At 35.2% G+C, this 13789-nt stretch overlaps 1 protein-coding gene across 1 annotated transcript in view; it reads left to right on the plus strand.

Annotated features, from left to right (window-relative positions):
- Window positions 1-13789, plus strand: part of PTPRQ (protein tyrosine phosphatase receptor type Q) — a 236614-nt gene that overhangs the window by 72267 nt on the left and 150558 nt on the right. The window contains exons 20-24 of the mRNA XM_052639801.1: window positions 4337-4505; window positions 5942-6232; window positions 6496-6771; window positions 7138-7289; window positions 11279-11420. Coding sequence (XP_052495761.1) covers window positions 4337-4505; window positions 5942-6232; window positions 6496-6771; window positions 7138-7289; window positions 11279-11420 — 1030 coding nt within the window. The remainder of the gene's footprint in view (window positions 1-4336; window positions 4506-5941; window positions 6233-6495; window positions 6772-7137; window positions 7290-11278; window positions 11421-13789) is intronic.

Genomic DNA, 13789 nt, shown 5'->3' on the forward strand with positions numbered 1-13789 from the left:
TTATCCCACACTAGATAATGTGAAGAAAAGGATTGTGTGTGACTCTTGTCTTTCCATTCCCTGATATCCTCTGCTACTGTATCATAATGCTCAATAAATGTTTAATCACAGAACATAAAAATAATTATAGCAGATCAATGTTATTTTCAGTAATTGGTTATGATTTGGAACACCTGAGTTGGTTGTGAGGTGATCTGTCCTTCTTCAGACATTGTGGAGTTTAAGCTCCTTGCTACAACTGGGCAATCCATCTTGTACCTCCTCCAATTGTGGTCCATTGTGTTTCATATTAACTCTTCTCCATTTTAACAATTACCCACTTTTGTCCCCTCAGTGTGCCTGACACAGTGTCTTTTATTCAGTTCAGTTCAGGTGCTCAGTCATGTCCGACTCTTGGCGACCTCGTGAATCGCAGCACACCAGGCCTCCCTGTTCATCAACAACTCCCAGAGTTCACTCAGACTCATGTCCTTTGAGTCAGTGATGCCATCCAGCCATCTCATCCTCTGTCATCCCCTTCTCCTCCTACTCCCAATCCCTCCCAGCATCAGTCTTTTCCAGTGAGTCAACTCTTGGCATGAGGTGGCCAAAGTACTGGAGTTTCAGCTTCAGCATCATTCCCTCCAAAGAAATCCCAGGGCTGATCTCCTTTAGGATGGACTGACTGGATCTCCTTGCAGTCCAAGGGACTCTCAAGAGTTTTCTCCAATACCACAGTTCACAAGCATCAATTCTTCAGCGCTCAGCCTTCTTCACAGTCCAACTCTTACATCAATACATGACCACTGGAAAAACCATAGTCCTGACTAGACAGACCTTTGTTGGCAAAGTAATGTCTCTGCTTTTGAATATGCTATCTAGCTTGGTCATAACTTTTCTTCCAAGGAGTAAGCGTCTTTTAATTTCATGGCTGCAGTCACCATCTGCAGTGATTATGGAGCCCCCCAAAATAAAGTCTGACACTGTTTCCACTGTTTCCCTTTCTTATTTCCCATGAAGTGATGGGACCAGATGCCATGATTTTCATTTTCTGAATGTTGAGCTTTAGTACAACTTTTTCGCTCTCCTCTTTCACTTTCATCAAGAGGCTTTTTAGTTCCTCTTCACTTTCTGCCATAAGGGTGGTGTCATCTGCATATCTGAGGTTATTGATATTTCTCCCAGTAACCTTGATTCCAGCTTGTGCTTCCTCCAGCCCAGCGTTTCTCATGATGTACTCTGCATAGAAGTTAAATAAGCAGGGTGACAATATACAGCCTTGACATTACTCCTTTTCCTATTTGGAACCAGTCTGTTGTTCCATGTCCAGTTCTAACTGTTGCTTCCTGACCTGCATATAGGTTTCTCAAGAGGCAGGTCAGGTGCTCTGGTATCCCCATCTCTTTCAGAATTTCCCACAGTTTATTGTGATCCACACAGTCAAAGGCTTTGGCATAGTCAATAAAGCAGAAATAGATGTTTTTCTGGAACTCTCTTGCTTTTTCGATGTTCCAGCAGATGCTGGCAATTTGATCTCTGGTTCCTCTGCCTTTTCTAAAACCAGCTTGAACATCAGGAAGTTCACGTATTGCTGAAGCCTGGCTTGGAGAATTTTGAGCATTACTTTACTAGCATGTGAGATGAGTGCAATTGTGCGGTAGTTTGAGCATTCTTTGGCATTGCCTTTCTTTGGATTGGAATGAAAACGGACCTTTTCCAGTCCTGTGGCCACTGCTGAGTTTTCCAAATTTGCTGGCATATTGAGTGCAGCACTTTCACAGCATCATCTTTCAGGATTTGAAACAGCTCAACTGGAATTCCATCACCTCCACTAGCTTTGTTCATAGTGATGCTTTCTAAGGCCCACTTGACCTCACATTCCAGGATATCTGCCTCTAGGTGAGTGATCACACTATCGTGATTATCTTGGTCATAAAGATCTTTTCTGTACAGTTCTTCTGTGTATTCTCGCCACCTCTTCTTAATATCTTCTGCTTCTGTTAGGTCCATGCCATTTCTGTCCTTTATCGAGCCCATCTTTTGCATGAAATGTTCCCTTGGTATCTCTAATTTTCTTGAAGAGATCTTTAGTCTTTCCCATTCTGTTCTTTTCCTCTATTTCTTTGCATTGATCGCTGAGGAAGGCTTTCTTATCTCTTCTTGCTATTCTTTGGAACTCTGCATTCAGATGCTCATATCTTTCCTTTTCTCCTTTGCTTTTCGCTTCTCTTCTTTTCTCAGTTATTTGTAAGTCCTCCTCAGACAGCCATTTTGCTTTTTTGCATTTCTTTTCTATGAGGATGGTCTTGATCCCTGTCTCCTGTACAATGTCACGAACCTCATTCCATAGTTCATCAGGCACTCTATCTATCAGATCTAGGCCCTTAAATCTATTTCTCACTTCCACTGTATTATCATAAGGGATTTGACTTAGGTCATACCTGAATGGTCTAGCGGTTTTCCCTACTTTCTTCAATTTCAATCTGAATTTGGTAATAAGGAGTTCATGATCTGAGCCACAGTCAGCTCCTGGTCTTGTTTTTGTTGACTGTATAGAGCCTCTCCATCTTTGGCTGCAAAGAATATAATCAATCTGATTTCAGTGTTGACCATCTGGAGATGTCCATGTGTAGAGTCTTCTCTTGTGTTGTTGGAAGAGAGTGTTTGCTATGACCAGTGCATTTTCTTGGCAAAACTCTATTAGTTTTTTTATTAAAATGTGTTAAATAAGTACTGGTTTGATTAATCAAGTTTGAGAAGTTTTTACTAAATACCTTCCAACTGTATTTATATTCTCAAAGAATAAGCCTTAATTAGATAATTTGAACCACAAGGCTTTTTTTCCCCCCTTCAAAATAGATAGATGAATGGAATAATCGTCTGGATAACTGATCTGGTTCTAAATGTGTTACATGTCTGTGCATGTTTACTCACACTCAGCATAAATAAATTCTGGTGATTCAGAGTAATTCGTTACTTAATTGTCATCAGGGTCATATGTAACCAGAGTAAATTTTATAACAAAAAAAAATAGAAAGGCTCCATTAATATTTTAAGAGATAGATTATATGAGCCAGTTATACCATCTGTAAAGTATATGTGTTGGAAGATATTAAAGTTCCCAGATCATATTTTGTGTGAGATTAATAATGTCTTATCTTGTCTATTACTTTATAAGTCACCACAAAATGGAAGTAGATCTTTTATGACACTCACTGTCCCACATACTGTCAAAGAACCACAGAACTTTGCGGAATTTAGTTGGTTGATACATCACGGAGCCATGCTAACTATAAATTTTAGTCGAATTGATTATCCTGTGTTATTAATTTGAAATAGCCTTTTACTATTTATTACGTTTCTTTTATCATGTGCCAGAGATGGTGGTGTTTTATTTGCCTCATATAATCTAATCTTCAAAAGCCCTCTGTGAAGGCTTTTGAAGAGGTTCTTCCCATTTCACAGTTAGAGGATGACAAGTTTTGCGATCAGATGATTTATCTAGGACTTCTGTCCAAATTGAATACAGGTCTTTGGACTCTAAGGACTTTGTACAGATTGGAATGATTCAGATTTCTTTGTATAGAATTACATTATTATAAAATTATTCATACTTAATTCATATTTAATTACACGCATGACTTTTTAAAAAGCCTATTTTTCTTTATTTTAGAGTTGATTTTGACCATGTTTTGTATTTAAAATTTGGTAAAGGGGGCAATGATTACAATTCCTTAATTATCATAAAATGGCTTGGAACAAATATAACTAGAAGTCAGGCAAGAGAATTTAAAATTTTTTCTTAGCTCATGTGAGAGTGTATCCAGCTGCTTTCCTGTTTCTCTACATGAGTACAGAAAAAGAAAAGAAAAAGGGAAGGAAAAAGAAAAGAAAAAGAAATTATAACCATTTGAACTCATAGAGGTGAAGACTTTCATAATTCCTCCATTGTTGATAGGAAGGAAAAAAAGAAAATTTTTATAATATTCCCAAATTTGTTTAAAAATATATAGCCAAATTTTGAAAAATACTTCAATGTTTTGTGAGGGAACTATACTGATCAGCACATTGTAGCATTTTCGGTTCACTATTAGACCTTCCCCACTGCCAGCTAAGCTTGGAGTTTTAACTCTTTGCTAATCTGTGTATCATTTTAATAAAACTGCTACCACTGATTCCTCTTTTAGTACAAATATATTTCCAGTTTAATTATTGCGATAAAAAAATTCTATGTTGATTTTCCTCAAAAATTAACATATTAAAACAATGAGGCAACCAATCTATGATACTTTGAAATGCTTATATATACTAAAAATATATATTCTGAACAATTAAAAACAATATGTTTATTTTTCAGAATTTTACACTCCATGAAGTAACCAATGACTTTGACAATATGACTGTATCTGCAATAATAGATAAACTGGCAATATTCAGCTACTATACATTTTGGGTAACAGCAAGTACTTCAGTTGGAAATGGGAATAAAAGCAGTGGCATAGTTCACGTATACACAGATCAAGACAGTATGTAAATGAAAAGCATTTGTTAATCTTTAATAGGATTAAATTTAAAACTATAATTTTTCAGAATCTTTTTCTATTTGTATGTATTGGTGCTAAAATCTATATTTTATTTAGGCACATTTAACTAGTCAGAGAAATTTGAAAATGCATTAATATAGCTGTAAACCTATTACAACAGTAACAACCTTTTCTATTCATGGAAACTGCTACCATCCATTTATAAAAATTCTGTCACCTTTATTGCTTCAAAAGATATCACAGCCATCGCTTCTGGATGTGAAAAATACTGTTGCATGTGTGGACAGATTTTCCAGTACTTCATATCCATTTGCTCTAGATATGACATTGTTCCTCTCTCTAGCAACTGGCTTCCTTTTCAGTCTTTGAACTCACAAAGGACTTTATGCAGCATTTTGTTCTTATTGTGTTTATGACTAATATGCCCCAAATACTTTTTTTTTTTAACTCTGACATTTTCCTTTTCTGTGGATTCTGCAGAATCCTGTTTGTGCGGAGTATTCAGAAAACTATAATGATTGAAGCTCTTGTTTTTTAGGTTTCTGTTTGAGAATACAGTGATGCATGGATCACTACCTACTTCTTCTTGTGGTTGTTTCTATGGTCCATTTATTTTTAAAAGGCTAGTCTCTTATTAAGAAACGATATTGACCTAAATTGCTGTGGAGAGTAAAATTTCATGTTTATTATTTGAAGATTATAAATTGACAGACACTTTAAGTATGAAGAGTGAATGCTTTCCCCATTGTTGGGAATAATCTTTCAAATTGGTTACTCACTGATGAGCAGTGTAGCTATGATAGAATATGCAGAATATATAAGTTTGGGGGAGTTTTAGCTAAAATGTTTAGAGCAGTATGTGGTCAACATCATTTCAGGCATTCTTTAAGTGGAGATCTCTCCCAAGATTTTCACCAACCTATAATGTTTTATCAGTCAATATTATAGCACCATAACTAATAAACTCTGTGTACTATTCCTGGTGAGAGGTCCTAGGTGACTTCACATGTACAATAAGGATAATCTCCAGAAGAAAGAAATAAAAAATCTGAGTATACATGTATATGTACATACTTGCACACTGATAGTCTCATATACATAATTTCCATCACATACTCAAAATCTACACAGACTCCTAATACCCATTTTGTAGGAAAGAAAAGCCAAGAGAGTATTGTATAAAACAATTCACACATATTAGAGATGACAAGGTTTACCTTGAATGATTTGAACATAATTTTAATGTAATTATTTAGAAGGTATTTTGTAGTAGATGATGTTACCACGTGTGGATCTAAACACTGTAGAAGCTGGTGATGTAGTTGCCCTTTCAACAGTGAGCCTCTGGTTTGTGAATTTACTTAAATTTTACCTAGGGTGACTGATGATTTTTATATTTTGCACATTACCTATCATAGTACCTGAAGGAGTTGTTGGAAACCTGACTTACGAGTCCATTTCGTCAACTGCAATAAATGTAAGCTGGGGCCCTCCATCTCAACCAAACGGTCTAGTGTTCTACTATGTTTCTTTGAGCTCACAGCAGACTCCTCGCCACGTGAGACCACCTCTAGTTACATATGAGAGAAGCGTGTATTTTGATAATCTGGAAAAATATACTGACTATATCTTAAAAGTCACTCCATCAACAGAAAAGGGATTCTCTGATACATATACTGCCCAACTACACATCCGAACTGAAGAAGATGGTAGGCTGGACCCTTTTATTGCCTATTACGCAGATAGTTGGTGTTCTCTTATTTATATTGCTTTCTGCTAGAAAATGTTATTCTTATCACTACGTAGATTCTGTTTGTTCTTAAGTAATTAGCCTTTCAATAAGCACAATAAGGTTTATAGTTTCTTAAAATAATTACCTGTTGATAAAATTAAGTCCCATTACTAATGAAGCCTCTTCTTTTTGATACTAATTCACTTTTGTTTCATTTAATATTCTTTTTTTCTTTTATAGTCCCAGAAACTTCACCAATAATCAACACTTTTAAAAACCTTTCCTCTACCTCAGTTCTTTTATCATGGGATCCCCCAGTAAAACCAAATGGTGCAATAATAAGTTATGATTTAACTTTACAAGGACCAAGTGAGAATTATTCTTTTGTTACTTCTGATAACTATGTAATACTGGAAGAGCTTTCACCATTTACATTATATAGTTTTTTTGCTGCAGCAAGAACTATAAAAGGACTCGGTCCTTCCAGTGTTCTTTTCTTTTACACAGATGAGTCAGGTAAGCCAGAATCCATGTTTCTTCCAATGATTTTACTGTTGCAGCACTTGCTGTCTCTTTCTAAGGAAAAGCATGGAAAATGAAAGGAGATTTGATTGTCTATTTGTAACAGGCTGACAACTATTCATCTGCTTTGCTGAACATTTTAAATTTGAGTTTCAGAACAAATTGTTCTGTTGAAAGCTACTTTGGAACTTCTGAGTTCCAAGTACAAAGCATCGCGACTTATGCTCTTTATTTCTGCAATTAAAATATGATCAGTTTATAAATCTTTCTTAACTAGTGTCTTCCAGAAGCTAGAGTCGCGATGATGTTTTTCTGCTAAAAATGTTATGAATGTAAGTTTTGTAATGTGTTTTCCTGCAGTGCCTTTAGCACCTCCTCAAAATTTGACTTTAGTCAACTATACTTCAGACCTTGTATGGCTGAAATGGAGTCCAAGTCCTGTTCCAGGCGGTATTGTTAAAATATATAGTTTAAAAATTCATGAACATGAAACTGATACTATATTTTATAAGGTAGGTTGATTATAACACTGTATGTTTATTTCGAAAACTTAGAAATTCTTGTAAAATATTTTGACATGCGGGGGGAAATGGACTGTTTTAAATAACACAAAAGCCATCTTTAAAAAAAAAAATCTCTTTGGTTTCCCACAATTTAAGGATGCTTGAGGAAAAGACAGCAAACATTTGTCAGATATGAAAGTAAAGTACTTTCTAGAGCATTTTAATAGAATTTAAAGTTTTTAAATATCTGCAAGTTAAGAAATAATTACACCATTTTGTTAATGCTGCAAAAGTATACAGTAAATTTTTTCAGACTATTTATAACCTGTTATTGTCTCAAGTGTAATATATGTCTGCAGTCATCCCCCTAAAGCTGCAAGGGTTACATTCAAGGACTGCCAGTGCATGTCTGAGACCAAGAATAGTACTAAACCTATATGTACTGTTTTTTCTTATACATCCATAGCTGTGATCAGTAAGAGATTAACAACCATAACTAACAACAAAATTTAAAAAATTATAGTAAACTGTAATAAGAGTTAGGTGAATGTTGTCTCTCTCTCTCAAAACATCTTCTTTTACAAATTTAACACCTTTTCCATCTTAACTGAGCATTTATCATACACTATGGCCATAACTTTTCCAGTTTGAGATACAACAGCAGAACCTGTACAATTTTTTCCCTTCTTCCCCAATTAACAGCATTTCACAGAAGCTTCGTTTTTACCACAAATCTTGGCAGCCTCAGCATACGATGTTTTTTCTTTCCTTATTAAGTCGAGAACTTTCATCTATTCACTTAAAGGAAGCACTTGATGGATTCTCTTTGGCATCTCTGAATTGCCAGCATCACTACGCTTGTACTTTGGGGCCATTATTAAGTAAAATAAGGGTGTACTGAATACAAGACTGTGCTATCCCACAGTTGATCTGATAACCAAAAAGCCCATGGACTAGCAGGCAGGAAACGCTGGACACAGGGATAATTCACACCCAGGGCAAGATGAAGCAGGATGCCTGGAGACTGCATCACACAACTGAGACCAGCTCACAATGTACAAGTTATGAATTGTCTATCTCTCGAATTTTCCATTTAGTATCTTGAATTACTTTGACTTTGAGCTTGACTGCAGGTAACTGAAACTGTAGAAAATGAAACCATAACTAAGGGAAAACTACCAAGTGTTAAAAGAAGTACCAAGTGAATATTTTAAACCTTTTCAGAGATGTGTTTATCCTGGACTTCTAGTAACCTTCCCAGATATAGTACAATTTCACACTAATTGGTCTTTTATGATATATCATTATTCTTTTCCTTCAATGCTAATTCGTTTCCATTCTAAACGCCCTTTTGCTCCTCCATTTTTAGGTTTCAGAATCAATGAAAAATACCCAAAGAATTAATGTAACAAAGGATCTCAAATATACCTGTATGATTTATAGCACTTAATTGCCAAAATATATTGTAATAGACTAGCATTTATTTGAGAAAGTGTTCTTATTTTTTTCCCCAAAGGCAAATGAAGTACTGGAATGCTTTTCAGTTACAGCATGGAGGATGCAAAAATCCTGCATAAACATCGTCCCCAGTATTATATGCATTATAATTTATTGCGGATGGTAAATTATTTTTATAGCATGTGTAGCTTACAAAGTGAATAACAACAAAATCAAAAGCAGCGCTATGATGCTATGATGCTAATGCTATGGCATGAGGAATAATGATTTTTATTATCTTTAAATAAGAAGGAATATGGCCATTCCTAGGATAAACACGTATGAATATTGAAGCGTGGATATATATGTGTGATCTTTCCCTCAGAGCAGAGATGTCTACCATTAACGCCATTAGCTAATGACTCTGGCATCAAATTACTGGTTGGAATAATTTGCAGTAATTTCCAAATGGTTGCAACCCTGCCTTCAATACTTACTGTGCTGCCTTAGGGCAGTTCCTTAACTTCTTATGACTCAGTTTCCTCAAGTGCAAAATGGGATTTGTAAAGATGCAGCCATTAAAAAGTGAAGCTTGTAAGAGGAAAATCTGTATCAAACATTTAAAACAATCCCCAGTATGTGAAAAACATGTTACCTATTGTTCTTTTTGTCATCGTTTGCAAAAGAACGAATTTCATTCAGCATTGTAATTACACTAACCCTGAAATGACAGTGCTTCTTTACCTGAATATGAGAATGTTATATTCTAAGATTTTTAGACATCTGTTTTCTCAATAGAAATGCTCCCATTGAAATTTCACTATAAATATGTTTATATTATAAACATAATATTGCTACCATAAAGTATTAAATATATCCTTTTTGAGGTGGAAAGAGTAGTTTTCCTTTAAAATCTGCTACTGCTTTTAGTCATTCCTTCCTGCGTCTGTTTCGTCTCCTACGAACGCTCATAGCCTTAGTATCTTTCTGATCCCTCTGTATGTGCCCTTTGCCATCGTCTTTCCTTTCCCAGCGTCTAATGCATCTGCTTTCCTCCCACTGTGTGGCTTTCTTTCTGAGTGTGGTCTCCTGTTTTCTGTTCTGTTTTCAGCTCCCTCTGTGCCCCACACAGCAGTTTCTTTTCTCTCTTTTCTCTCTTACCTTCCCAGGGATATGTGTGTCTATGGAGGCCTGATAACTCTTGGACCGCTCCAGATGTTCCTGCCATCCCAGTCAGGTCACTCACACATCCTGAAAGAGAAAGTTCTGCTAAAACTATGTTTGAAAATATTCCTTACTGATGTCTCCCTTTTACAGTTTAATTTGTCAGTCTATCTACTATCCAATAAGCTACTCACACTTTTTATTATAATATCTTGAGTTCAGTCATTTCTCTGTGTACTCACTCACCCCTTCTAACCCAAGTCAAAATTCATCTGCTTGTGTTTAATTTTTTTCTCTGTATACAGTTGTTGGTAGATTTTCCTAATGAATATAACAGTTCCTGGATGACAGGGACCACATCTTATATATCTTTATAATCTCCTGGTTATCTAACCATGAGCTTTGTAAATAGTAATTAAGAAACAATGAAAGAAAATTGTATAATACAGTGAATTCATAAAGGATATCAATAACTTGTAAGAGATTAATTTAAAATATGATTGTAACTATGAGTGCCCTGAGAGTGAGTATTCTTGCTAAATTTCTGCCACTGAAATGTTTAATGTATAAGTCAAACTGTTTTATATTTGGGATCAGATATAATACAGTATTCTTAAAATTATACCACAGAAGAGGTTGTCTTTTTTCCCCCATAGGACAACTGTGAATCTTAAGTGCTCCTTCTGTTAGGACAATCCTCTTTGAATGAAGTTTGTTTTTGATGGTTAAATTTTCTGGGAGAAACCATATCCTTTTTTGTACATCTGTGATAACGGTTTTGTTCATTTTTTTCATTTTCCTAAAAGATTGCATAAAATTAGAAATTTAGGAATTGTCTGGGAAGAACTTGTAATTCTGAAGCTTAGCTTCATAGGAGCAGAGGTTCTGTTTCATGCACTGCTGTGTTCTCAGTGCCTAGCATATCACAGCCGATGAATAAATTAATTTACAAATGGAATGTTACTGAGAACTAAAAAATGAATTTTGATGAATTCAAGAAAAATAAAGTACCACTGACTGCTCATAAGTTGGATTCCAATTGAGGACTTTAATTTTAGCAAATTTAAAGGAAGTAATCATATGTAATTCTAAGTAAAAATCAGAGAGACAAAGTAAAAACAAAATACTTCAGCTTTAAAAAACAATGGCAATTATGAGTTTCTTCAGTGTTGATGAGTGTCCAGTTCATCCTTGTGCCATCAGCTGAGCATACCCTGGGGCATACACAAAAACTGTTTAATTTTTGAATTTTTAATTAAAAATACCCATGCTTATTAAATCATAGGTTAAACACAGAAGACATAATTTTATGAATTAAAAATATTTCTTCCAATTATAAATAAGTTTTTTGATGATGCATTGTGACTAAGAGATTTTTTTTTTTCCCTCCTTTTCAGAATATTTCAGGTTTTCAAACTGAAGCCAAACTTGTTGGACTGGAACCAATCAACACCTATTCCATTAGCATAACTGCCTTTACTAAAGTTGGAAATGGCAATCAATATAGTAATGTAGTAAAATTCACAACTCAAGAATCAGGTTAGACATGGTTTTTGGATGCTAAAATGTTTGATTTTGTATATAACACTTTCCCCTTTCCTTTCTCAGTTTACATGACTAAGTATCACTATTTAATTGTTCACTCGAAGAAGCTGAATTTTAGTGCTTTCAGGCTAGACTGGATCTTGTTGTCTGCAATCAAATAGATATACATTTATGCATGTTTTTTCATTTTGGACCAAGGAAGTTGAAATAAAAGACCAGTTTAGGAGCAAAGTATACTACTAGATATAAATGAAAATTACCTAGTTCCTAGTACTACCTGAGATTGCTGGGAGTGGGGAAAAAAAGAGAAAAGCCATTAATCACTTTTAACTAGTTGATTCATATTTTCATGAAAAAAATCTATGATTTTTTTGTATATTGTACAAAATGGTATCACAATAAATACAACAATGTATGTTGTGACATTTGAAGAGTACTAGTCAGTATGTAAGCTTGTATTGCTCCATAGTTCATCTGTGACATGTGGTAGGGCCTATGAAGACTATGAAATACCATTGGCCTAATTAAACAACTTACCTGTGTGTCATGACATGCCATAGCTCGATTTTGTGTGTTGAATAGTGTTCATATAGAACTGATTTAAAGATTTAATACTTTTCCCTCTCTCAACTGGAAGCACATGTTTTTAAAGGCATCTCTTCCTCACTCTCTATTTTTTTTTTTTAATTGATTAAGCCCTTGATTCTGTGCTAGTCATTTCTTCCCTGTAGGTCTGGATGCATTTAGTGAATCCCTAAATTGAAATTGTAGACCACTCACTGATAATCATTTCACATTAATTCATGAATATGTGATACTTTGTTTTCATGGCATGCCCCTAAGACATGCTTAGTAAATAGTATTTATAGTGGATAAAAGTGCACGCTCTGAAATCAGTGTCTGGATTTGAATCCAAGCTCTGCAGCTTACTAGTAAAACCCTGGCAAAGGCACATGACTGCTGAGCCTCTATATCTTTAACCAAAAAGAAACATATTTTAGCAGTAGCCACCCATAGCTGTTATGAAAAAATATTTGAAGAGATCCATATAAAGCACTTATTAGAGTGTTGGACACACAAGTACTCAAAAAATTTTACTGATGCCCTAGTCCCATAATTCAGATGAAGAAGCCATGATTCAGGCAGTGAGATGAAAAAGGCTGAGGAAATTAGTGAAAACACTGAACTGGAACATCAGCCTCTGACCTCTAGTGAAAAGTGGACGTGGCTGCAGGAAATGTGGGTCATAAATTAGTGATTCTATGGAAAAACGCTGAACCCATAAGAAAAAAGAAACATTTGAACCATTTACACACATAGTACACTGATAGAGATTTAAGGCTAATCTTGTAGACAGTGTTCTGTAAACCTATAAATATATTTTACCAGTGAAATAAAATAATTCCATAAAACGCTATGGCCTGATTGGTTAAATAAAATTTCCAACTTGAAGTGTTATAATATCTGCTGGTTAATTAATTGTTTTTAGGTTTATAGAGTCAGTAAAATGGATGCTCATAAAATCTAGGTTTATAATCTAAACTTAAGCACATTATCAACTGTCTCTTGTTCATTTACTTTTGAAAATAATGGTATATGTTTTTGAAAATAAGAAAGCAAATAATTAAACATATGTAACTGCCAGAATCTTGGATCAACAGAGGAATCATCTTTTCTTTAAATGCCACACACCCTCCCTAAGTTATTCTTTAGTTCTGATGCCTTTATCTTACAGAGGATGAAGGATTTGTAAAGATAAGACAGAAATTTAGGCGAGAGGAGAGAACTGTAAGCAAGTCAAATATGACTTGAATGTTCTTTAAATAAATCTGCTTCCCCATAATGACAGGTTTTTTCTTTTTACTGCTTGTTGTTTGTAATCCACAAACTGACAATATGCAAATTTTCTTTACAGCATCCTCTTTTTATTGTAACAAGATAAGCTATGCCAACATGAGGGGACATTTAGATAATCAGATATTTCCCTAGAAGTACCCACTCTCTGGGTCACTTTGGTGGGCCTGGGGTAGTTCTCTTTAACTCGGAGAAGGCAATGGCACCCCACTCCAGTACTCTTGCCTGGAAAATCCCATGGACGGAGAAGGCTGGTGGGCTGTAGATCTGCCAAATATAGTGCCTACTTCCAAGTAAATTCAAGGAAGTTCTAGGAAAAACTGGGATTGAATTAAAAACTGGGGCTGGTTTCCATCTTCAGTCTTTGTGTGTGTGTGTGTGTATGTGTAAGTACTGAGGGATCAGGTCTTCACGATTTTTACAAAAAAGTCATCTGAATATATAAGCAAAGTCCTAAATTTAGTTACATGTTCCTAGTACTGTTAGGCCACATAGGTGAGGCGCCTGCA

The sequence above is a fragment of the Budorcas taxicolor genome, chromosome 5 (assembly GCF_023091745.1).
Source record: "Budorcas taxicolor isolate Tak-1 chromosome 5, Takin1.1, whole genome shotgun sequence".
Taxonomy (NCBI): domain Eukaryota; kingdom Metazoa; phylum Chordata; class Mammalia; order Artiodactyla; family Bovidae; genus Budorcas; species Budorcas taxicolor.